The sequence below is a fragment of the Ambystoma mexicanum genome, chromosome 7p (genome assembly GCF_040938575.1).
Source record: "Ambystoma mexicanum isolate Mex_15411 chromosome 7p, UKY_AmexF1_1, whole genome shotgun sequence".
In the NCBI taxonomy this organism is placed as follows: Eukaryota; Metazoa; Chordata; class Amphibia; order Caudata; family Ambystomatidae; genus Ambystoma; species Ambystoma mexicanum.
Window position 1 is genome coordinate 367,574,722 of NC_090939.1, and position 26,784 is coordinate 367,601,505.

The following is a 26,784-nucleotide window of genomic DNA, read 5'->3' on the forward strand; positions in this document are numbered from 1 at the left end:
ATATGGAGTATGTTTAATTAACATAGCGGAGTGTCTACTATAGTAGCACAAAGACACCAATCTGAAGATTAATAGAAAAATACGACGGCTTTCACTGCTCTCGTTTGTTTATGAAAATTCTTCGTTCGATTCTCGCCATAGAAGAAGGACTTGGCTCTATGGTTTTCTTCGGCAGCAGTCCTTCGGCAGTGTTCATGGCAGGGGATGTCCATGCTGGCAGTGAGTGAGAGCCTGGCGAGTAGGAACAATAGTGAGGGTTCTGAGGAAGCGGCAGCAGCGGTTGCTGGACGTTGTACCTCAAGGCAGGGGATGTAACAAAAGAGCAACACAGGACCAGAGACGGCAGCAGCTGCACACCGACACATGTAGGTCTTGGTTTCTCTTTGCACACCAGCTTTCTGCGATTTATTCTATGTGTCTTTCCACTGTGTGTTTGCCAAATCTCCCTGATCCATTGGACGACCCCTCAATGAATGCTGCCCCTGATATCCCTATTTCGCGCAGCTCGATCTTTCTGATGTAGTTGATCTGTTGGGTTGAGGTCTCCGCATCGGTCTCTGCTTCCCTCTCTGATCTGTTGTTGTTTTCCCTCGACTGAGAGCTCTGTATCTGCCCGCAGCTGAGATCTCCGTTGCCTTCAATGCACTGCACAGGCTGCGCTCCTTTTATAGTCTTTTGTTTTCCCTTTAAAATGAGGTCTGCGTATTTGTTGTATTTACGCTCTCTGGTCGAAAGATCGCCGTTGTCGCTTTTCTAACTCTTGCAGTCTCTGAATCTGTTGCCATTTCCTCATGGGGACGAGGGCTCGTTTTGTAGCCCCTCTTTATCTCAGACCAAAATCAATGTAACTTAAAGAACGGCATAATTGTACATGGGAAAATATGCATTTACAGTTCTGAATATCAAAATTGTAGATACAACGTCCATGATTGTTTGAATTCCTTAATTTAGACTGACTAAAACCATTGTCCGCTCTTTATTGTGATGCATATGTTGATTTCTGTGAATGGGGAGAAGAACGTGTTAATTTGCAGAAATAGTTTCCACTCTAGGAACTATTATGAATTCATTGAAATAATGGCCATGATTACAAATATCTCTTAATTTGTTTTTATACTGATTGCTTTTTTTATGGAAATCTTAACCGTTCTGAGGTATTTAACGCGGACATTTACACAGGATTTGCTCCTACAGAAACAATTTGATCATATCTTTTGAAAGCCCACATGCCACTCTTGGAATGTATTTTCGAGTTTTAAGGTATTGTCTGTAACAAAAATATTCCACACGAACATGTCCAAAGATCTCATATGACATGTACTGTCCCACTTGTTTACAGACAATATTCCCAAGTTTCATGGACCTTCTTCACGGGCAACAGGCCCACGTGAGCTTTGAGGCAAAATTCAACTGAATTCACGTGATAAAAGGCATCTTCAGTATCTCTATTTTTGTTACTGATACAACTCCTTACTCAATCAAAACCAAATTACAGTCAAACGCGTTCTTTTTCAAATATGCATTAAATATAATTTTCACACACATTTAGCATTCCCAAATATTTTGTTTTTTATTTCAGTAATATCTAAAAGTGCTATGAAGAGCATGATGTATATACCTACCTAACGTCCCATACAATTTATTTTATTACGCGCTTAATATCAGGGACCAGTTTCTAAAACAAACGCGTTGCCGCTGAGCTATCTTCCCGACCCATATACATCATACTAATCCGATGTTGTTTCATAAAATTCTCATGTCCTACTGTTTTAGAAGTCTCTTGATTCCAAAACTCGTCCTCTTCTCTTGCTGTTCCCGGATTGTGATATACGTTCTTGATATTTTGTGATACAGTGAAGGCATTACCTCCACACCCGTGTTGCTCGTCCCGTCCCTTACACGTAAACGTGATCTTGTGCAGGGCTTTAGGTCTCTGTTGCCGTGGGTACAGCCTGAGCATTCTGTGCATCGAAGGACAAGGGTGAGCTCCTGGCTTGGTGCCTGTCAAAGAAGGATACCCTATGCATTTAAGTCAGCCTCTTTGCAACCATTCACAAGAGGACTGAAAAGTGGAAGCTCTGAGTTGGAGGCCTGCTGCCAAGAGAGCAAAAAAGGGCCGGGTTCCTGGGTGTTAACTGGGTAAAAGATAGGGAGACTACGATTCGGAATTTGCCGGGCAGCCACCTGGACTACCTTTTGACTTTCGTGAATCATTATCTGTTGCATCTTGCAGGTTAAGCTGATCATAGGTTTGGACACACTTTACTACAACCTGCCATTCACTGATTGCATGTGCATTTTGGATTAAAATGAATCACTGGGCATACAGCACTATTTATTATTTTGTGTGTGGGACGAATCCTGATGCTCTTTGGTACATTTCATGTGTATGGAATGAGGAAGAGGAGCATGGAGATCTCACCATAACATACCAGTAATCTTCATTACTCCTAGTTCCACTCTTCCGCCGAGTCTCCATTACTTGCACCTGCCTCACCTACCCAGGAAGAGAATTCGTTATGTTGGGTATTTACCAAGAGGATGGTCCATAAGTACTTCCCTTTTATGGTGTCTTGTCCATAGCGGAGGCACTCACAAGGGTGATCATGCAGGTAATGTCCAATGTGCACTCATTGCAGTGTGGCTTGCTGGCAAAGTGATCGCTCTCAGTGGCGGCAGGAGGGACCTGTAGTGTCCTGCAGCAGAGTTTCAGGTTGGCATCCACAGCATGCCGCAAAATATAGAGCATCCCTATTGTGTGCTGTGGGATGATCACCACTTATGCTGGTGTTGACGAGAGAATCATTTCTGTTAATTGATCGTGCAGGTTGTGAGGAGACTTTGTCCTCCTGTGTGCATGGTGCAAGTTGATGATGCCGTTGCTGCATTCATCTACTAAGAATGCAAGTATTATTTTTTTCATTATTTTTCACTTATATACTTAGATACCCACTGCGCACACACAATTATGGACTCTATTGTGAGCCTGCCTTCCACCTTTTAGCGATGACCTCTGAAATAACCAGTGGAATGTTACCTGTAGTGGGTGAGCATGCAGTGACAAGTCTCCTTATGCGCTAAGGACCATATTCTTAGACCCACTGATGACATATTAAGTAAAACAACGCAACACCCTTTTCATTCCAGTAGCCCCCTATCCGACAAGGTTGTAGCCCTTCACTAAGACATCGCTGTATAACAGACTTCATTGATAATCCTGCTCTTTGGCTAGATTCTGGTGTACATGGTGATTAAAGCGGTTTGCCCTGCGATAGGACCACTGCGAAGAGAAGCCTGGGCCTTATATCCTCAATGGTGGGTGACATGTTTGGCCATATGCAGGAGCGGGGCACTTGTACTTCTTCTGGCATGAATGATCAGACAGTTCAATCATCTAAAGCAGAGTCTTAAGACCTACCTTTGTCGAGTAAGCTAATGAGCAAGTTGAGGCAAGATAGGTGTGATCTATGAGAGTTCTGGGCTGGGATATCTGTCAACTCATAGAGATTTGAGAACATTTATTTTTATATATATATATATATACATATTCACACACCCTGCTCTTTTGATCACAAACAAACGTACAGTAGATAACAAATCAGATTTGACAGGAATCGGAGCAATAAACCATAGTAAGATGCTAAAGTCAAGCTTCAAACTTGAAGGTGAACCGATTTTGAGTAAGTAGATTGTGTGCTTGTCACTGAATCCATCTTGGAAACCTCATTGATTTAGCTCTGAAAAGTGGGTGAAGCGTCGAGAGCAATCCTAGCTTGAGAGAAAGCATAATCAATGCTTTATTTCGTGAACTAGCCCAAACAAATGCAAGTGCAAATATCACATAACCGTAATAATATACATTCGACCTTGTAAAAAAACGAGCTAAAATTCATACAAAGCACACGACCAATAATATATTTCATTACATCAGATAAGATACCAATTAGGATTGATAACTAAACAATTACAAATAAGAATGCCTGTTGGCTGGTTTATGCTGGGTCATTCATTTGGTATTTTAGACCTCAATCGCCAGGTCAGACACAAAGAAACTCGACACTGAAAAAACAACTTCTTCATAACACGTTGCTTTACAAATAACTAATGCATCACTAGAGGATCGGGCTTGATATTTAAAAACCAGAAATATCCACCTTTTCCATCACTGTAGGTATTTTGAACAGTCCAGGCGAAAGTGGACTATTCTTTTCTGTCACGGTTGGATAGAAAGGGCATTTAGTTTCAGGCATTTGAGGACCACCTGTAAGAGTACTCTGAAAATAACTTGGGCACTGAAGTAGAAACGTTTCTTTTTGGGCAGAATTTGGTAGCTAGCTATCCTGCTGAGCTGAGGTATGGAGGATTCATAAAAACACTTCTAGCGTTGGAATCGGTGAATGAGTGTTCTGGAAACGGCTCCTTCGCCACTCAGAGTTCCCGAATGCCGCTCTGTAAGCTGATGGTTGTCACTCTTTTCATCAGTCTATACCAGGGGTCTCCTACCTTTTACGTTAGCTAGAGCTACTTGTAGTGGAGGTCAACAGTGGAGAGCGGGCGATATCGGGGTGGGGATATTTATAAACATCTGAATTTTTACCAATATTTTTTTGGCCCAATTATTTCCTCTCTATAAACAGATGGAATAACATGCCTTCACGATTATATTACGAACTTCAAAAAACTTTTTGTTGCATTATTATTTATTAGTAGCTGTCTCAAAAAGACAGATATTTGTTGGACTACCACACAAATATCCTATAATTTTTGTGCCATTCCTTTGTGCTTTATGCAGGCTTTCTACATGCTAGGCGCACTTTTGTTTTCCAATTGTGCATTTCACACTTCCATAAATAAAAAATAAAAAGTTTATTTCCAAATTGAAAAATGCTTCTTGCGCTCACTAGTTTTCATTGAAATGTTTTTTTTGTCAGACGCCACACATACTGTTATTTGTGTGCCCCTCTGTGTTTTAGCACAGGTTATATTCATAAAGATATGCTTGTCAAACTGGTTAATCACAAATGCTTCTGTTGTGCTGACACCAGTTTTTTTAGGAAATTAAACTGTGGGTTCATGGGTGCCAACTTTTGATTTTCACTACAGGGGCATAAATATCCCCTCCTCCATCCTGAATATAAGCAAGCAACCAGCCCAACCCATACCCTGGCCAAACACATTTTATAGCACTTTTCTATGCTTTCAGTGCTATGCGGATGACACTCAGCTCATTTTCAGGCTACCCTCAGCCACCTCTTCTCCCTCCCTCATCTCTGACTGCCTGTCCGCCACCCAGGAGTGGTGTGCCGCCCATGATATCTGCCTTAATGCCAGTAAGACCGAGGTTTTCCTCATTGGAACACCTGCTCCCTCCTTTCCTGTCACTCTCTGGCCGGCCTCCCTTGGCCCTCCTCCTGCTCCCAACTGTGAGGCTAAAAACCTCACGGTCATCTTCGACTCCACACTCTCCTTCTCTCCTCACATCTCTAAGAAGTCACACTACCAGCTGCACCTCCTCAGAGGTATTGTTCCTTTCCTCTCCTTCCCCCAGAAGCTCACTGTCTCCAGAGCTCTGGTTCTCTCAAGGCTGGACTATTGCAACAGCCTTTTTCTAAATCTGCCTGCCTGTACTCTCCGCCCTCTGCAACTTATCCAGAACAGGACTGCAAGACTTGTCCTTGGCCTCAAGCCCTTGGATCGTATATCTCCAGGACTGAAATCTCTGCACTGGCTCCCATCGGCTGTGAGGATTAAGTTCAAAACGCTCTGTATTGTCCACAAGGCCTTTTGGGGCCTGGGGCTTCAATACCTTCAGCTCTCTCTTCCAAAATATCTTCCTTCTAGAGCTCTTCGCTCATCCGCCTCCAACTCTTGGAGTCAAGTCGTTTCTCCAAGCAATGAGTTGGTGGTAAATCTCTTTCCTCGGCTGGGGCCTCCCTCAAGAACAGCCTCCCTGAAACTTGAGGCGAATCATCTCCAGTTCCGGAAGCACCTCAAAACCTTTCTCTTTGCTTCTGCCTTTTCTCCTCCTCTCCCCTGCTGACTTCCTGGCCGATACTGAAACTGCACTGGTCACCTGAAAACCCCGCCTGTTCTCAAGCCCAGGCCCCCCACCCAAGTCGCACACATGCACTGCCTTCCTGGCAACCCCCGCCCTTAGGGACTGTTCTTTACCCCTACAGTTCCACCACTAGCACTTGACACCTGATGTCTGCACTACCCTTGCAACCAGCTGGCCGGACGCTACTTATTATTTATTTATTATCCCATGTACTGCACTGTCCCCTTCCCCTCGCCCCCGCACTTTCCTCCTTCCCCCTTCCCATGCACTTGCGTGATCTGAATGACACCTGGCCTAGTAGGATCATTGTCTGTCTTCTCTCTGTTCCCCTTCCCCTGCCTCATTGCGCCTTGAAACACTTATGATATGATACAGCATTTAGTTTTGAATATATAACATCTCCGCATTGGTCTGTCAACCTGCTGAGCTACCCTGGTAGGCTTCTACTGAACAGCGTGTTTATGGATCACTAATTTACTAAAAGTGGGTTTTGGAAAGAAGCCACATGAAAGAAATTGCACATTTCCAGGCGAGCGGCAGTGCTACTGTGATATTTTCATTGCATGGTCACAATGATCCTGACCCAGCCCCTCTGACATCTCTGGCAAACAAGAGCAGCTTGCTTAAGCAAGACAGTGTGGGGGGGGGGGGGGAGAAGAGGGTGCGCACAAGGCCACCTCTGGTACTACAGGCGGCTTGCAGGAGCAGAAAGTGATATTGACATCTGCCATGGAATTTACAAGCAGTTCCATGCGGCACAGCAGCCAAGCTCCCTGCCTGCAATTGGGACGACCAGGGTTCGGATCCCGACCAAGGAAAGTAGCCGCAAAACAAAGCATTGAATAAATTAACTTAGTCTTTATTTTTCAGTATTTCCAGCACGGGCGACTGAAGAGGCTCAGACGAGCTACTAGTCGCCCGCGATCGACTGTTTGGCGACCTCTGGTCTAGAGTGATCAACTACTCAACCAGATATGCAGTTCAAAGAGCAACATCGCTAAACGATGATTTGGTGGCCATTGCTTGGCAGGAGTATTTATCTCAATACGTTATTTCGTTCTATAGGAAACTGTTCATCTTCTCTGGGCATGGTGGGCATAGCAGATATAGTCTTTGATTTGTGGACTCTTACAGATCATAATTAGCCAAACTTAAAACGATTTGATTTGAGCAGTCCGAATTGTAACATGAGGGAGACCTCACACATCTAGCACTTTTAGGCTGAGCTGGCGTTTTGGAGGGCAGTTCTAGGCAACAATTAAAGGATCTGCCTAATCCTCAGCAGAAACAACCTTTCTGCCCTAGCCAGGGCAGATAACGTTACACTGGCAAGCAATATGAAAAGGTGGAATTGTACGACACGTTCACTTCTGTCAAGCAGAGGATAAGACTCCATTTTTATTATTCATCTGCCCAGGATACTAACTTCTAAGAATTATTCCCACGCCCTGCAGGGAAGGTCTTTAAGACCATATCAATGCAACAGTGTTTTATCTCCTGTGTGAAATCAGTAACTCTTTTTTGATTTTGAATGCTTAATTAGGATCCTTCTGGTCACTCGTTTGATTCCGAGAGGGGTTGCATGGAAGTTGTATACTTTGTCCACCTCTCCCCTGGGTTATTACAATGTGATGTGTGTTGTTTTTCTGGTTGTATATTTGTAAATAGCCAGTTGTTATGCTGGTTTTTGATTTTTATAATTTTCGTCATTTTATGGAGGTGTTGCTTTAATCTACTGTTTTTATTTGGTGTTTGGTTCTCTGTCCTGATAGACACTCTGGCTACAAAAGTGTAACAGTAAACTAAATCGGCATCCCTTTTATGCAAGGGGCATTGGAGTCGTGGAGGTATTTAAAGGGATGTTAATTTAGAGGATCTGGTGGAAGACAGTTCACCCTCGTGTACATTCTTTGGGGAGAAACAGTAGGTCTATGAGCAATGTGTCTGGTAAGTAATCGAGCATTACTTTTAGGAAGTCTGCAGATTAGGATTGTATGGTGTATGTTGCCTGCTCTTCATTGCGTGTCAGCAAGGAAATGTGGTGCTACTACTAGCCTCTGCGGCTCGCTCTTCCTTTTAGTTTTCATGTGCAGTGTTTGACAGCTGTGTGTGAATCACACTTGCATTCACGATTTCTCAACATTCTTGTTTTTCCTTTCATTCGGTGAACACAGTGCTTGCACTGATTTAGTATTGGAGTAAAGTCACACATGATATGTTCTTTATGTAGTGGGGCATTGTTTTTGCTATGCAGTTATTGCCACGGAATGGGTAGCTCTCTTCTATCCCCTCACAAGACTTGCATCTGAGTATCGTGGGTTTTGCACGTTAAGGTGAATTTATTGAGTTAGTTGATGCCTCTGTGGGCAGAGTTGTGTCAACTGCTAAGGCAGGAATAATCTACAGAAATTGTAAGGTCTGTAGTGCATTCTTTAACTTCTTCCAACCAAGTGCCAGGGTGAGAGAGCAGGCACCTTTGGGTGACGGGACCTGTCCATGCGAACATCTGAAAGGAAACCCCTCAAACAACATTGATGGGTGTAGTGTGTTTCGTGGCCAGTTATGGAACTCTGTGGCACAAATGGTTCTGGCACTGTCTGGCGTGGTATTCAAACACTATTCAGGCTTTGACTAGAGGGGGCGAGTCAAGATAATGAAAATAGATTTAGCTCTTCCTGTTACCCGAGCATCCTTTATTTGGCCCTTCTGCTTTGTTACCAAGGGATGTCATATTGATATGGATGAAGCTCCTTTTCTAGATAAAGCTCAGGATTTAATGGGGAACCATGGGAAAGGACTTTAATGGGTTAAGGGTCATCATGTTCAACCCATCCTCTTTCTGTTTCGCCCCTTCCTCTGGGGCCTGGAGCGCAGTTCCTATCTGTATACTGAGACCTTCTTTTGGAGCAAATTGAACTCTACTGCAACAAACAAAAGGATGTAGTGCCATGAGCGTCCCTACCTGACAAAACAACAATGACCCCAACTATTGATTCCAAAATTGCACCTTTCTTTTTGATGTTACCAAGGGTTTGACTGAACCTTTTTTCTGAAAAGATAATGTGAAATGTTGATGGTCCTTTTAATCAAGGTTTTAGATTTGGCACAGAAAGAGAGCATTGGAAGAGTGCCTAGATCCAGAGAAAGTAATCATAGGGACTATGTTTTATGCGATTTTAATGCATCCATATCTAATGACAGACAGCAGGGGATGCCATTAAAGATAACCTTTAGGTTCTCTTTGTCACTGGGATCTCTTCCAATTCAATTAGTGGATGCACCCTTGGTCTTGCAACACTTCGAGAAATGCCCTTTTCCTTTAGACTTGCAGCAAATAATTTTTAAAGCAGGGCAATTTGGATCATTTGCCCAATGATTGACACTATCACATCTAAAACATCTGCCTGGGCTATTTCTACTGGGGCTATTCATTCTTCATCCACGATTTGACGGTCTACCCCTCCTGTCATCTCTCCAGGACGATCTGCGTGCTCTCTCTGAAGTTCTTCTTTTAACAGATGCACTACTGATTATAGCAACTTTGTCATTTATGTTGGGAGTACTTGATGATTAAATATTTGCCTTAACCTCCTCTGTTCTTATATCCAATGTCTTAACCCTGCTTTCTAACATTTTGACACACTTCTCTGTGTGCTCCACCTCCTTCGCAACACACAGACTGGTGTCTAATGATGGGTCGTCCTCCGACCATAACCTCTCTCTAACTTTAGCACTGTTGCATTCCTACATAAACTGATCCCTCAAACGTTTGTCAAGCTGTTCATTGAAATTTTAGGTCCTTGCTAACTTTCTCAAACATGTGATGTATTGTTCTACGAGTTCTCCCTCTTTTGCGCTCTTACTAACCCTGTAGCGTTCTAAAATGTTACTGAGTTTTTTTTTCATAATGCTTGCCAGTCTTCTTGATTTCATATTCATTGAGATCAACCTCTTCAGTTTCAGTGATATCTGGTAGGTCCTCAAATTTCTCCTGTCCTGCAGGACCTAGGCAATGCAGTAAAAAGGACTTCCTCCTCTCAATGCTACAATTTTGGCCACAAACCACGTTGGCGTAGCGCTCAAAGGAGTTTATCCACCTCTCCCACAGCGTGGTGGGCTCGCCCACATCAGGCAGGAAAAATGCAGGTGGAGATACACTGCTGAATGCCATGTCGCATTTGTCACTGACATTGGTGAAATCCAGGACTCCTAGACCCGACTGGCGTGAATTATAATTATAAATTGAACAATTGACTTCTTAAGTGTCTTTGTGGAAGGTTGGATAGGTATTTTGAGTGATGATGGTTCAACTGACATCGGATTAGAGATGCAAAAATCTGCCTTCTTTGTGTGAAAAAATTTGCCAACATTAATACTCAATTGTAATTTGCAAATTTATATATTTTTTGAAGTGGTGTGACCTCTCCGTTATGGCATGTTTACGGTGAATAGTATAGGATTCTATCAGTATCTAAATTCTTGCTGCTGTTTCTCTATATTATCATTCTACTTCAATTCCCAGAGTTCCTTGTTGTAATTAAGCAGCGTACGTACAGTAAAATTACCTGGCCCGGTAATAGTTGCTATGTGCTGACATGTGTTCCAGGACTTGCCTGACCCGTTTATGGAGGAGCGAGTCTCGTGACGTGTAACTGAATGAAATGCGGGTTTTGACGGTGGCCCCTTAATGGCGTAGCGAAGGTGCAGCAATTTGGGTGCACAGGTCTCGACGCAGCGCCGTGTCGGGGATTTTGACGGTGCCGCAGAGAATGTCACTTTAACTTTTTCACCTTCGTTCAAGCGTTGCTGGGGAACTCATGGATGGCTCGCGTAGCAACAGCAGCAGGTGGGGCTCGTATCGGGTAATCCTCATCGCCACATGTAATGAAGTGGATCTGGACACGTCGGATAGGTAAACCAAAAGAGGGGTTTATTGTTAAGCAACATCAAACTATACATCTATCTAAGTAACGGGGATTACGAGCCCCACCGGACTCCAACTCCTCGTCCTCTTTCCAACCGTCCCTCCATGCTGCACAGCCGGTATCATAGAACCTCCGTGGCACGGGCTGATCCGCGTAGCGGTGGCTGCCCCACAGGGCAAACTAAGTCCACCACTACACCACCCTGCTATCTTTTGGGCCTTGGCTGTCTGTCTCCAATGGTTTGTTTATTAACTTCTAATGTGCACCAAACCCATAGGTAACGGGGCGCAGCAATTAGATAATGCAAAGCTTACAAAGATACTTATTTGTACAGGTTACATCATGGTGCACGTAATCACAAAATAACAGAATAAATAACACGTAACAATACCGATAGTGTGACATTATTCAGCTGGGAGTTAAGGGTGGTGGGAGTGTGCCGTGGCCGGGAGGTGGAATGGGCCAAAAGGGCAGATGCTGCGTAGATGAATGGGTGTCTAGGGGTCATTGGAAATGATGTGTTTGATGGCATTCCTTCTAAAGTGTAGGTAGGGTTGGGCAGCTCTCAGATTTTGAGGTAGTGAATTCCAAAGTTTAGCAGCCTTCACTGGAAAACTGTTGCCACCAGTCGTAGTAAGCTTATATCTTGCTACTACCAAGCAGTTGGCGTTACCAACTCTAGTTGGTCTAGTAGAAGTTCTTTTATGTAGTTTATCCATGAGGTAGCTAGGGGCAGTGTTGTTTAAGGCTTTGTGGGTCAGTGAAATCATTCTTAGCTGTATTTTGTTATCACTGGAGAGCCATTTATGATGGCGTCTGATGGAGGAGATATGTACTCTTTTGTTCATGCCAAGCGCTGCTCTCAAAGCGTTATTTTGTAGTGTTTGTAGTCTCTGGATAGTAATTTTGTTAGCGCCGCTATAGAGGGCTTTGCAGTAGTCAATTCTAGAGAGTATTAACGCTCTGGCCAAGTGTCATTAGAAAGGAATGGCTTGCCAGCTCTTACCAACTTGCAAGTGTAGGCTGTGGTAGAGGCCAGAGATTTTAGTTGTTTGTCAAAGGACAAGGTGGAGTCAAGGTAGAAGCCAAGGGTTTTTACTTCCTTGGAAACCTTGATGATATTTCCATCGATATTGAATGAGGAGAATTCCTGGTCTAGTTTATTAATGGTTGCATGTGTGCCCAAGATTATCAACTCTGTTTTATCATCATTCAAATATAGGTCATGGGTGGCTATCCGTGCCTGGATGATAAGATTGAACCCTATTCACCAACTCAATGTCCTTACTATGATCCCCAGAAAGTGGTAGGAGAATCTGTGTATCATCTGCATAGTTGGTGTAGGTGATACCCAGAAGGTCCAGATCGTCAAACAATGGTTTGGTGAAAATGTTGTATAGAGTTGGCGAGACACAAGAGCCCCGAGGAACACCACACAAGATGGGGGTGGGGTCCGCAGCTGCCGATGGGGAGAATAATCTCATGGTTCTCTCACTCAAGAATTATTCTAACCATCTGATAGCCTCAGGAGAGAAGTGAGCTGCAGAGTCCAGGTGTTTGCAGAGGACCTTGTGATCCACAAGATCAAATGCAGCTGAGAGATCAAGTAGGAGTAGAAGTGCTGTCCTCCCTTTATCTCTCAACTCATCAATTTGGGTTTTTAAATCAATTAAAGCAGTTTCTGTTCCGTGTAGTGGACGGAAGCCAGATTGTCTAGCTCCTAAGAGCTTGTGCAGTTCAAGATATTTTTGGATCTGGATGTAAGCAACTTTAAGTTAAGTATTTTAAGTAGGAAAGGTACCGTGGTAATAGGGCGGTAGTTGGTCGGGATAAGAGGGTCTAATGTCTGCTTCTTAAGGAGTGGGAGCACCCAGGTATGTTCCCAAGAAAGGATCTCCCAGGGGCTTGCCAAAGCAAATGGGGACTTGGGTATTGGGGAATGGAACTGGCTTTGAAGGAAGATGGGTGGGTCAAGGGGATACTGCATTCTCCCAGGTTCAACACTCTTCTCAATGGGTTCCCTCCTCCCCATGAGATCCTCCCGCTGAGCGCCACCCCCAGGGGAAATCTTGGGAAGTGGCCTTACCTCCCTGCCCTCATGGGAAGTGACTCCCCCACCTGAATCAGTGACGAGAACCCAGGATTCGTAACAGGTTGTACAAAGATGTGGCATCTACAAAATATACATTAAAATTACAAACAATAGTTATATGTTTACATTAGAAGGATAACAAACATCTCATACACAATGTGTGTAAACGCAATCCCTAGTATAGTAAATAAACTTAATCCAGACACGTTTCTGTTGGTGTATAATTCATCTTACTAATGTCCCATCAAACACACCAATGAAGAGCATTCTGTACTGTTCATAATATCCTGTGCATTAAACTGTCCTCTTCTTACTATTGTAAGGCAAGCCCTCCAGACAACAAGCCCTACATTTGTTTTCAACAATTGAGTAGTAGAGTTTGCTAATTAAATCGTTCTTGATTAGTAAACCAACCATTTGATTAGCAATATTATAAGGATATTTTTTTGTTTGTCACCAAAAGTTATTTGTACCCATGATATAAAATGAGCAACAATACAGCGTTTTTGTGTATCGCTGAAGTAAAATGGTGAGATGAGTCGGGCCTTGCCAATTCTTAAAAAAAATACGCCAAACCTTCAGGTTTAGCCACTTAGTTTACCTACTTGACCTAAGAGACATACACTCAACCCATGGCAACGGATGTCAAGGTATAAATGCGCTTTCTGTAAAATGGTGCATGTCACCACAAACCCACTTTGTTCGGCACGCTGCTGTTAGCCATGCACAGTTAAACGTTTACTTGATGTTTACTGCAAACGAAGTAAATGGTAAATAAGTTTGACATCCCCTGTAAATGGTACTCTCCCTTCATAAGATCTAGTAGACTATGTAAGTGGGTACTTCCCCTTCATAAAATCTACTAGACTATGCAAGTGAGCGAGTAGACTTTGCAATCCGTGTATGAATGTCTGTAAAATGTAAAAGGTTAGCTGCATGAATGGACACAAATAAATACATATGATGAAAAGGTACTGAAAACAGTTTGGCCAGCTCTCTCTCACAGGTGCTGATCTGATGCAATTGTAATCATAGAGCAAAATGTGCTATGCAGGCTAATGTACATACTGGACTGAACTATTGATCACTACTTTGTTTAAACATCTAGTAAGCTTTGTGTATTCATTATGTAAGAGGAAGAAAATAAGACTAAGCAGAGTTCGTGGTGTAGCAGGCAGACAATTGGGCAAACTAGAAGTAATAGTTTAGTTTGTGGCCATCTCACTTTCAGGGTAGCTTGTACAAAGAAACAGAGCGGTAAGGTAGAATGTCAAGAAGTATGGGAACAGCTTGTGGGTTGAGCACCAGTTGCACAGTTGAATGCAACCAGAAGGTTTCAGAACTAGGTTTGCCATCAAAAGCATTTGGCTGTGTGATCATTTAGATTTTCAAAAGTGTTCCCTCCTCAATATGATGCATCTTCCACAATAAAATCTAAATATCACTGAGATTTCGATAAACCTAAACTTTACTGTAAAGCATGGAGACAATGCAGTGTTTTACAGTACTAATCCTGTAATTATGCATTATGTAAATCATTTTTAGGAATGGAATTGCATAACTGTCTTTTAAAAAATAAATCAAGACATACTTGTCTTTGCCACACAGGGTATAGGTAGCTTAATAAAAGTATCATCCTGATTACTTCTGGTTCGCAATTATTTGAAGAAAAGTCTTGCCTAGCACTCCAACACAGGCCTTTGACATTTAAGAGTGGAGGAGATGATTACGGCTGCAACACTTGCTTATTGTATGCCTTGTTTTATGAGCAGGGTGAGAGGGGTTTAGCAAGGCCAAGAGCGAGGGCATGAAGTCCTCCTGTTTCAAGTTGCAAGTGTTATGGACTTGTATGGGGCTAAGCAACACCTCTGGGAGTTTGCGTGATTTAGTCAAGGGGAGGATTGAATGAATGAATGAATGAATGAATGAATGAATGAATGAATGAACGAACAAACGACTGGTCAGACCAGGGAACTGGGTTGATGTCTGAGATGTTAATGGTGACATTGGTCATGAGGATCCAGTCAAGGATGCAACCTTTAGAGTGTGTGGGGGTGTACGTGTTGGGTGAAGTTCATATCACAGTGGGCAGTGGAAAGTGCTGAAGTAATGGTGCCAGTGGCGGCATCATAGCCCAGGTTGAGATCTCCCAGGATGATGCACGTGATGGAGGGTTTCATGAATGGGGTGATGACCAGGGGTATGTGAAGGTCAGGACGGCTGGTTCCATTAAGGTAGTTTGTAGATGAGGAACAGTTTGAAGGATTTTTGAGTCTGTGGTGAGTTTCAAGAGCAATATTTCATAGCCTCGGGTAGAGGGTAGGGTGCACTGTCTAATCAGAAGGGAGCCTTTAGCTAGGAGCTACTCAAACTCCTATTGTGTTTAAGCGATTGAATCTGAGGATGGTATAGTCGGGTGGGATGGCCAGTGAGAGTAGAGTGACAGAGTCCTCGTGTAGCCATGATTCAGGGCTGGGTAGAATGTCTAGGTGAGACTCTAGGATTAGGTCATGGATTTCAATGGCGTGAGCACCTATGGGTCTGTCATTGATGAGGGCACATTTGAGAAAATCTGTGTGCTTGCTGTTGTAGGGCTGGTGTGGACGGCAGCAGACTGTGGGATTAGGGGTGGGGGTTGTGTGTGTACGGAAGCCTAGCTTGTCTAGTTCCTCCTAGGAGAGAGTAGTAGGAGCTAGTGAGCATCCTGGAGCGCAATCTATGTAGACCGGTTACACCTAGTATATACGGCTTGGGAGTAAATCTGGAGCAAGAGGCATGATGGAGGTGGATGTGCCTAGAGATGGGGTGTTGTCAGATCTTACTGCCATAGTGGGATGGTTGGGCAGTAGGATATGCGTCTCATGCTGTCCATTCATGGTCTGATCGAATAAAGCATGGTGAAGAAGTTTGTGGGGCATCTGGTCGTCCTCCAAGAATTATTCGCAAACCCCCACGTCTTATTTAGCAGATGTAAAATGTGAACTTGCTGAACAGGTGAATAGGGTGAATTCGTATGATAAGCATAGGGGGTGGTGTTGTGGCTGAGTAGAATGTGGAATGTGGCTGAGGGTGAGGGAGAACTCGAGGGAAGAATGGAATGGGGCAGGAGGGAAAGAGCGGGGAAGATAGAACGGTGGGCAGTTGGAGATGAGGAATAAAGGATGACAGACAAATACAGGCTGTTTTATTATTTAATGATATTGATGAATTCCGTGTGCTGTGTGCCTAGCGGCCTGCACTGCCTCTCGTTTCGCTTCTTTCCGTGAAGCTGTGGAGGTGAGTGCATCCACCTCATAGACCCTTATGGGCCTGGCCACAATCCCAATGTGTTGAATAATTTGAGCCCCTAGCCCCCTTTGTCTGGTCACGTCCCACCTCCCGACCCGCCCACCCTGCCCTTATTTGGTGAATTGTTCTGTGTTACACGGGCCATTACCGCCTCTCCCAGGGCAGCCCTCTGCCTGTGCAGCCCCTGCGGCTAAGGACCTGAGGCAAAGGACAGCTCCTACAAAGACGGCTCCGGGTCATATCTGCAGGTATCCGCAGGAGAAGCAAGAAGCCAACAATAAGTAAGTGTGGCAAGGGCGGGGACAGAAGCAATTACTTCACGCCATACTACCATACCACTCAACCCTAGAAGCTAAACTATTGTAAAAATCCTCATACTGTGGTATAATTGCATTTAGAAAGTCCACCTAACAGCTTATCTGTGGTATAATTGCTCTTAGAAAGTCCTCCCAACAGCATATCAGCGGTATAGTTGTATTTAGAATGTCTGCCTAAACAGCTTACCTGTAGTAAGTTACATTTAGAAAGCGTGCCCAATAGCATAGCTATGCCTAACAGCATGTCTGTGGTATAATTGCTTTTAGAATCTCCGCCTAACAGCATATCTGTGGCATAATTGCTTTTAGAATCTCTGCCTAATAGCATATCTGTCGTATATTACATTTAGAATAGTGTGCCTAAACAGCATATCTGTGGTATACCTGCATTTAGAAAGTGTCCTTAAAAGCATATCTGTGGTATAGTAACATTTAGAAAGCGTGCCTAATAGCATATCTGTGGTATAGTTGCATTTAGAAAGTCCGCCTAACAGCATAGCTGTGGTATTGTTGTATTTAGAAAGTGTGCCTAACAGCATATGAAAGTCCACCTAATAGCATTTCTGTCGTATAATACCATTTAGAAAAGTGTGCCCAAACAGCATATCTATGGTATACCTGCATTTAGAAAGTGTCCTTAAAAGCATATCCGTGGTATATTGCACTTAGAAAGTCTACCTAACTGCATATCTGTGGTGCAATTGGTTTTAGAAAGTCCACCTAATAGCTTATCTGTGGTACACCTACATTTAGAAAGTGTCCTCCAAAGCATATCTGTGGATTATTGCACTTAGAAAGTGTGCCTAATAGCTTCATTGTGGTATAATTGCATTTAGAAAGTTTGCACAACCATGAGTCCACCCCACCGACCAAGATTTGCAGAAAATGACCCCCTCGCGCCCGCCTCCCTTCACGCCCACCCTACCGCCCTTCCCCTATATCATCCTGCCCTCAACCACAACCCCTATCCAAACACCAAGCCAGAGGGACACGATGGCGAGCCAACCATCCCAAAAACCCTGCTCATCCAATCCCCTCGACCCTCCTGCCTACTGTCTTCATACCCGCCCCCCGACTAACGGCCCGCCTAGCCCCCGAAGCACACACATCTCCGCTACCACCCAACTCCCAATGCCCTTAACTCCCACCATCGTCCCCCTCCGACCCCATTCCTTCCCCTCCCTAAAAATTGCACGCCTCGCCCTGGCAAGAACAGTAGCCACATCCCTTTCCCCCTCCGCCCCCCCCCTAGCCTCTCTCACACACCGCCTGCAACAAAAATACTGAAGAGGAAGCATACCTGGTCTCCCACAATCTCTCAGTACTCATCGCCATTCCTGTCTCGACCCACCTCCAAATCTCAACCTTCACCCCCCCGCCTCGCCCTACCTTAAACCCCTCTGCCTTGAATTCTCACCGACCACAACTGAAACTCCTACCCCACCTCAACCCACTTTCAAATCCTCTGACCCAAATCCATTCACCACGTCACACCCACCCTTCCTGCCATCCCACCACATGCGACCGCTAGCCTATCAACTTTCAACTCCTTCACTCCAATATCAACTGACCAATTTCTCAAACCTCTCTCTGCCCGCAAACCATCCGGCTCCTCGCTCGGCCCATGCCCAGCCACAACCCTTGAAGAAATGGTTGCTTCTACCTGCGCAGGAGAACACGCAAGAACCATCATAAACGATTCCCTCTTCTCGGGAATCTTTTCCGACGCATTCAAAACAGCGCATGTCACACCTCTCCAAAAAAAAAAAAAACTTCCCTCGAGCCCAAGAACTACCGCCCCATCTCAAACACCAGGTTCCGCGCCAAGCTCATTGCGAACTGCCTACTTCCAACTAAATGCCTTTGTTAAAGCCAACAATCTCCTTGACCCCGCCCAATCAGGTTTCAGAGCCCGACACTGAACCAAAACCACCCTAACCTCAATCTGGGATGACCTTAAAAACACTGGTGATTCTGCGGCATGCGCCGCACTAAACCTTCTTGACCTATCCGCCGCCTTCGATACAATTAACCACTCAATCCTCCTTGATCGCCTCCATTCCCTAGGAATCTGTGGAAACGCTCTCAAATGGATAGCATCCTTCCTCGACAATAGGAACCAAATAACCCTACTCTTGACCTATGCTTCCCTCGCCCGACAGGTCTACACTGGAGTTCCACAAGGAGCATGCCTATCAGCCCTCCTGTTTTAACCTCTATATGTCCACCCTCCCACAAATAATCCGCTCCCACGATATCCTGTGCTACAACTACGCAGATGACACACAACTGATTCTAAAACTCCTGAATTCAAAACCCAGCTGCCAACCTGACCTCGCTTCCTGCCTCCTCAACGTAGGTCACTGGGTGACCAAAAACCACCTCTTGCTAAACCCCCTCCAAAACTGAAAGCATGGTATGTGGCAATACCGAACTTCTTCCGCACCCGCTACCCTGGCCATCTGCCATGGGCAATTCCCCCACACCCTCAAATTCAATAAAAAACCTTGGATGCACCCTAGACTCGGACCTAACCCTCTCACTCCAAGTCAACGGCATCTCCAAGTCCTGCCACTATCATCTTAAAACTCTTAGGCACATTTTTCCATACCTCTCTTTTCCCAACAGACTCTCCGCGGTCCAGTCTATTGTCATGTCAAGACTATGCCAACCCCCTCTACCTCTGAGTCCATGCGTACCAACTAACTAAAAAGGGCACAAAACGCTGCTGCCAAACTGCTACTAGCACTTGGCCCAAGAGATCACATATCCGCAGCCCTCAAAACTCTGCACTGGCTTCCGATTGCCCAAAGGGTGACCTTCAAAACCTTATGCATCTCTCACCGAGCAATGCATAAAACCGGACCACAATATTTCCAAGACAAGCTAAAACCCTACCAACCTCCACACACTCTAAGATCAAGCTCGGCCGGCCTCCTAGTCCTACCAAAAGCCATCCGTCAGGTTAGGTGGATCATCATTCTGCGCCCTGGCCCCGACTCTGTGGAACGCACTTCCACCCCACATCCGACTCACCGAAGACCTTGTGCCTTTCCGCAAACTACTGAAAACATGACTCTTCCCCTGAAATCGGCGCGTAAATCATACTGGATAACAGCAATCGATGACCTTAGCCCAAAGCCGCCTTCTCATAAACGACAATCCAGCATCATGATCCGAGTGAGAAATCTAAAACCAATAACCGCTAAATGTAAACTAAAAAAGATAAACTAAATAGAGTGAATTGGATGAAAGGAATAAACTGAAAGCAATGAAGGGGATGAAATTAACTTAATAGATGAAAGCAATGAATTGGACGAGACGAACGAAGTGGACAAGAGGAATAAGCTGATCGAGAAGATGGAAAGGATTGAGCACGTGATACGGATGAGTGCACGGAACAGGTAGAGTGAAGGGAAGGGAACGGATAGATTGAATGACAAGAGTGCATGGAATGAACTAAACGATTGGAATAGATGAAGCAAGTGCATGACACGGATGGAGCGCGCAGGCGTTCAACCTACCAGCGCCTTGAGATTATACCAATGGTACATAAGGCGCTACATAAATGCAAAATAACATAACATACCAGTTAACAAATAACCGGGTATCTTTAAACTTTGGGGTGTACCATTCCTCAGACTTCTGGTGACTTTGCAGACCATGAGCGCGAAGCACGAGTTCGGATGTGACTCGGGACCCAGCTGTGGAATGTACTCGGCTGGTAATTTTATGTATTTTATTGATAGCTTAATTTATTTAACAAATAAAATTACTGTTTTTCTTTGCGCTGTCTGTACACATGGTCTCTTGTGCAAAATTCCAAAAGCCAACACTGTGTTCAGTCGAAACTATTTGTATCTGGTCAAGTGAAACTTCGAAGAAGGGCATTTATCCCAATAAACATGTGGGATTTAAAGCATTCCTGGAGCAACATGCAAGCTCAAGATTTCGAGTGAGTGATGACTTTTTTTTTCCTTCACCTTTTTGTAATTTTTACAATCTAAATGGCAAAACGTGTTTTGACAATCCAACTGATAAATGCTAAATAATATTGGATACGAAAGAATTCTATTAATGCAGCGCTTAGAAACGGCACACGTTCATAAAGAAACACTAGATATAAAACGTGATAGTCTTAGCTAGGCGTTGAAAGCTAAGGCTTCACTCTTTTCAAAGCCTAGCTAAAACGATCACGTTTTTCCTCTAGTGTTTCTTGCTGAATGTCTGCCGTTTCTAAGCGCTGCATTACTCAATTTACAGCAGATGAATGATGGGAAGGGTCGGTGTGCTAGGCTTTGCACCTGTAAGCTACCAGCTAAACACACATGCTCAAGAAAAGCTTTAAACTTTCTGAACTAATGTCCTTTTTAATTCAGAAACTCGCCCACTTGGCATACCCCTCGCGTCTGTGCAAGGGGCCTCACATTGAAGGCTTTTCTTTATGGTGTGCGATGGGGTAAGTGAACCTGTTGCTGTACAAAGGATATCCCTTCAGGCGTGTGGGTTGGGTTCCTTCGGTCACCTTAACTAATGCTAGTGTATCATATTTTATGATTCCATGGGCTTGTTTATACCTGCCTAAAATGTCTATGCGTCCCTGCAGGGGCCGTGCTGTCGTATATGTGTATTAAGACCGTGGTGCTTAAGCACACTGGATAGTTTCAGAACGAATACCACAGCTCTGCTTTTACGTACTTAAAGTTGCCACACGGCGATGGAAAGTCATTACCAATGCAGCTTCTTAAATGCACAACACCGAGAAAAAAAAGCGACTGCCATTAGCTAGACTTTGTGAAGTGTTTATCCAGGCTGTACATCCCGAAAATCTGTGTATTGGCACCTATTGTTGCTAATGCTAACCTCGAGTTTCTGTATTACACGCACCCTCCAAACACCATCGCGGATCAAAGGGAACTACCCCCCCCCACCCGCAGCATGAAGTAATTGGAAGTGCCGGCCTCCGTCGGTGTGAAAAACATGGCCTTGGGGTGTCCGTCGGGAGTCAGGGCGTAGAGGTTATCACTGCTTCCAAGAAGCAGTCGGACTTGTGCTTAGTGTAACGTGAGAAGGCCAGCCACTGCTAGCGAGAGTGCCGTGGGGGTTAGGGGGGAGGGGTGCTGTGTCTCGGGTCAGGGAGCTCCACATGTAATGGCCCTAAACATTTACTTAATTACGCCCCAGACGCATTTCCAGCCCCTCTGCTCGTTGATCTTAGCGTGCCTTTGTTTATATTTCCTTCCTGTTTCCAGTCACGCATGGCCTACTCCCTTTGCCCCTTTCTAGTTCCTCATTTGAGAAAAATCTTCAGTAGCTAGGACTTTTTTCACAGACGGGTGTTATATTTTGACCTAGGCTATTCACATAGCCCTGTGAGATGTTGCACGCTTTGCATTTATTGTTTCGGCTGAAGTGGCAGTTGGCCATAAATAGCCCTAAATTTCACACGTGGCTCGCATTTTTTGTATTAAATTTCCTTGCAATCGCTTTGACATACCTGGCGGGCTACACTCTTATCTGAAATCTCGAAATCCGACATTAATGCATCCTGGAGCTCCCCAGATAAACACGAGTCAGCCGGCAGTCACGTAACCAGGGGTTGATTGGGAACAAAAAGAAGCCCTGGAAATGTTTTTCAAAGTGGCCCTATATTACACAGTGTGAGTAAGCCCAACCCGGTTTCCCATAAGAACATTTGCAAAAAAAATGGGTAACCACAGGAAGCCCATGATGCAGAGGACTACCTGGAATTCTCCAGAGCTCTGCCGTAGGACAACCCACCCCTGAACTAAGCCGTTTCAGGATCTGTTTTTTTAAATTGTGTTTATTTTAACCATTTCTGTATCATACACTGTCCTGCATGGGGCAATGGACCGCATTGCGTAGATGCAAGCTATAAAGCGGGTAACATACTGGGTAAAATGTAAGTTGCAAGTTACTGGCCAGGCATAAGACGTCACTCTCCCGTCAGTTCCACACATGCACACCATGTCTTACTCCCCAAGAGTCAATGATCACAAGCCAAAGGCTAATGGCAAGTGCATGTTTTATACGAATCGAAAAATGTATCTAGGGACCGCGTTGTTATGTGTAAGGGAGAGAAAGGGTTGAGGAGTGGCTCTCTGTTGAAGGTTCGTATAGAGCAGGGGTGCACAACTGATTTTGCCAGAGGGCCGAATGTACCCTACATGCTGCCTATAGTGGGATGAAAAGTAAATGTGGGAGCGGTAGGAGGGGGAGTGGCAGGAGTATTTTTCAACCCTCAATTTTTATTAAACACATGGAAAAAGAATACATTTTTAGGTGTGCCGGTCTTTGTGTATTTCAAACGTACATTTTATACTACAGATTTTCCATTTTTATAATTAATTTATTTCATAAGGATATATTGGCAACAGCGGACAAAGTAGACAGATCATTCAGGAGAAAAAACACTGGGCTCAAACATTTCACGTATTATGCCGCTTTAGATTTGCAAGGCACACGCTTGTTAGTTTGGACTGCTATACTTTGCTGTTTGAGTTGGCCATACTCTTGGGAGTATGGCCTTCGTTAAGTCAGGTTTCCACAAAAGGCGGTACATCTCTTAACTGTGCCTGATTTAGCTTTATGATTGGGTACACTCTTGAGTGTGACACTGTGCCCCATGTCTCCCGCCCTCCAACCAGACACTATGCTTCATGCCTCCCACCTACCTACCAAACACTATGCCCCATGACCTCCAACCAAACACTATGCCCAAAGGCCCCCACCCTCCTACCAGACACTATGCCCAATGGCCACCAACCTCCCTTTGCCCCACGACCCCCCAACCAAACTCTATGCCCCATTACTCCCACACCCCCAACCAAACACTATGTCCCATGCCTCCTGCATGCCTACCAAACACTATGCCCAATGGCCCCCACCCTCCAACCAGACACTATGCTTCATGCCTCCCACCTACCTACCAAACACTATGCCCCATGCCTCCCACCCCCAGAACCAAACAGTATTCCCAATGGCCCCACCCTCCAACCAGACACTATGCCCCTGGCTCCCACCCTCCAACCAAACACTATGCCCAATGGCCACAAACCCACAACTAAAAACGGTGCCCCATGGCCTGCACCCCCTTACAAAGACAGTGAGCTAAATAGCATTAGCATCAACATATGAAACTGTCTGCATCTCGGTTTCACTACTAACCAAAGTGTGTAATCCTGGGCAAATCATGTAATCGCACTGTGCCTTATCTGCAGTGATTCACTTCATAGCTTATGTTAACATATCATGCTGTTATAAAAAACAAATTCTAATGACTATAGAGTTGCCCCATATATAATAAGAATGCAATTTAAGTATTTTGCACCATAAAGTTATTTGGCACTTGGCTTACTTATGGCGACCTATTCTAAAGTCACTTCCATGGTGCCTCCAAGTATCAAAGACTGATGATGCTCCTTGCAACGTCCTTTTCTGTGAGGTCACTTCTGTTGGTACAATCTGTATGCAAGTGTAGGTGGTAAAATGCCATCTTGCCAGTAATGTTGCCATAAACAAGTTGATGGGAGGGGAAGCTGCTTAAATGAGGCCGTATGTATAGAATTGTGCACACTGCATTTGGGTGGGAGGGGGTAGGACTTTTTTTGCGCCTCGCCCGACCCACTGTTGCAATGCTGGATACTCCATCGCCCACCCCCCAAACTCCTAGCACACACACAAACCAAAAAAGAACATGAGAGCGCCCGATTTATCACTGTGGATGTCGTTGCGCTGCAGCTAGCGTGGCAAGGCTGAAATGCCTTCCAGTAACAGTCCACGTCACGCCAGCCACAGTGCTGACCCTCTGTTGGTGTTGCACATGCACTGACTCCTAAGAGCCACATAGTAAATGCAGTCCACCAATAGAGGGTCAGCATTTCCCGGGTCAGCATTTCCCGTTCCACCAAGTATAAAAAAAAAGCTTTCCTAACAGAGGACGGCCGTAGCTGCTTGCGGGCGCCCTCCATTGGGAAAGTCTTACATACTGGCGGGCCGGGAAAATCAACATGCCGGGCCGCACTTGGCCCGCGGGCTGCATGTTGTGCACCCGTATTATAGAGGGATGTTCGTTACGTAATCGTTGCCCGTAGATGGGAGTATACCTGTTTTATGCCTTTTTTTTTTCTTTGTGGGCTATTGTCTACAGCCGTCTGGCACACATGTAGCTTTCAGTGATGTACATATGTCCAATGGCCGATGTTTCTCTGTGAGGTATTCTGGTTTTTGAAGGTTAAGGCCTTCTATGGCGCCCTAGGGTTTTGATTTTAATGCAAGCTTGTAGGATTTGGCAAAGCAGATTGTGAGTCTTGGGGGAATGTGATCTAATTCTTGCCTACAGGTCATCAGCTATGCGCGACGTGGGGAAAAACTCCTTCAAATGTGAAAGAGTAGCATCTGGGTGGTCAGTCAGTAGGACATTCCCTCCATCAACGTCATAAAGTTTGGCCATTGTACCCTAACTGGACGAATTCCCTCACACAAGGCCTGATTTTAGGTCTGACTGTTAGCTCTTTGCAGGTAGAAAATCATCTTTTGCCAGTTTTAAGAATAGATGCGTGGCTGATCCTTGGCAGTTACGTTTAGAGCGTTCATAAGCCTCCTTGGCTTGGCTGAGCAAATAATTGCAGCACATCTGTCTTTTGTGTCACTGCTGATGTTTTCAAAAGTCAGACTTTGGGTTATTTAGCACGAACATAGCTTCAGAAAGCAACAGAGAGCTGAACATTTATGAGAGGTTAAAGGCATCTTTTCAGTGGTCACATTGGGGGACGTTCCTTGGAACATAGCTTTTATTATTGGCATAACACTTGGAGTAGTAGGGAATAGACAACGTTTACAGTTAGTGGGGGCCATATAAGGGTGTAAGCGAAGTGCAAGCAGAGTGCTGTTGTTGAGGATTGTGGCTTGGTGTTTCTCGGAGCACCTTGTTACTGCAACACAACTGCCGTCAAAGACTGTGGTGGCAGGTAGTGCAAGCAGCGTGCTGTTGGCTGTTGCGGACAAGCTGAGACGGGTGAGTGGAGTTGCTTCGTTGCCAGATATTACATGTATAACTTGCGTAGTATAAACATGAGCCGACCAGTCACTCATGATGCAGCTCTTCTGGAAACTGCCCGGGCCTTGACACTGCCCAATTCTCTGCCCCTACCCTCTACTTCGTATAGTTCTATTCCTGTGGCTCAGTCTAACACGGCAGAAATAAACAGTTAAAATTATTATGTTTTTCTCGACGGTTCCTAAGCCAAATGCTCCCTCCATTCCAGACACCATTACTTGGTTAGGGGAATCGTACTCTAATCAGCAGGTTGATCTCATCTTCGACTCTGATTTTGGAGGCATCCCCAGGGGATAAGGTCCTTTTGATTAATAACTCCTTTTGAATACTCCTCCCATATTTACCGATTTATACATCAGACAACACCTACAGTGACAGTTCCTTCGCACATCCCCCTGGTCCATCCCCTAGATATGGCTTCATCCGCCCTGCTCCATCAAGTCTAATATGGGTGATATGAATCAATTGGCTATAATGGCATCATAGCAAAACAAAAGGGGTGATGCTGGAAGGTTTAGAATTAATCTTAACCATTGGCATTGCTCTGGGCAACCCTCGAGACCATCATTCTTTGCCTGCCAAGCCATTACAAAAGGGCAAAGACCATATGCAATCGGGCTTGCGCTCATGTTAATGTTAAAGGATATTTGTACCACACACTATCACCGCCAGAGTGGTCCCCTAGCGGATCTGAAAAGGAAAGGGGATGGCGGGTGAGTTAGTGGGACGAGCGGGAAAAAGTACAAGAGAGCAGTGATGTGCTGTTGGCAGCTTCAGTTCGGTTAACACCTTTCGCTGAGCTTGGGGGGTGCTTTCCGGTCAGTAGCCGTCGTGTGCTTTTATGCAAAGCTATGTGTGGTTTGCTTTGTTGTTGCGGTGTAGTGAAGTTTGTGCGGCTTGTGCTTTAGGCTTGTGTTTGGTTAGAGTTTGAGAGGTGTATGCAGAGGGATGAAATTGTTACTGGGTTGGTTAATTGCCTCGCTATCTAGAAGTCATGCGTGCTAAATTTCCACGTTCTTTCTAGA

General features: G+C 44.8%; 1 protein-coding gene across 1 annotated transcript in view; it reads left to right on the top strand.

Moving 5' to 3' along the window:
- Positions 1-202: 202 nt before the first annotated feature.
- Positions 203-26,784, top strand: part of C7PH21orf91 (chromosome 7p C21orf91 homolog) — a 194,770-nt gene continuing 168,188 nt past the window's right edge. Inside the window, exon 1 of the mRNA XM_069636402.1 lies at positions 203-365. Coding sequence (XP_069492503.1) covers positions 364-365 — 2 coding nt within the window. The 5' untranslated portion in view covers positions 203-363. The remainder of the gene's footprint in view (positions 366-26,784) is intronic.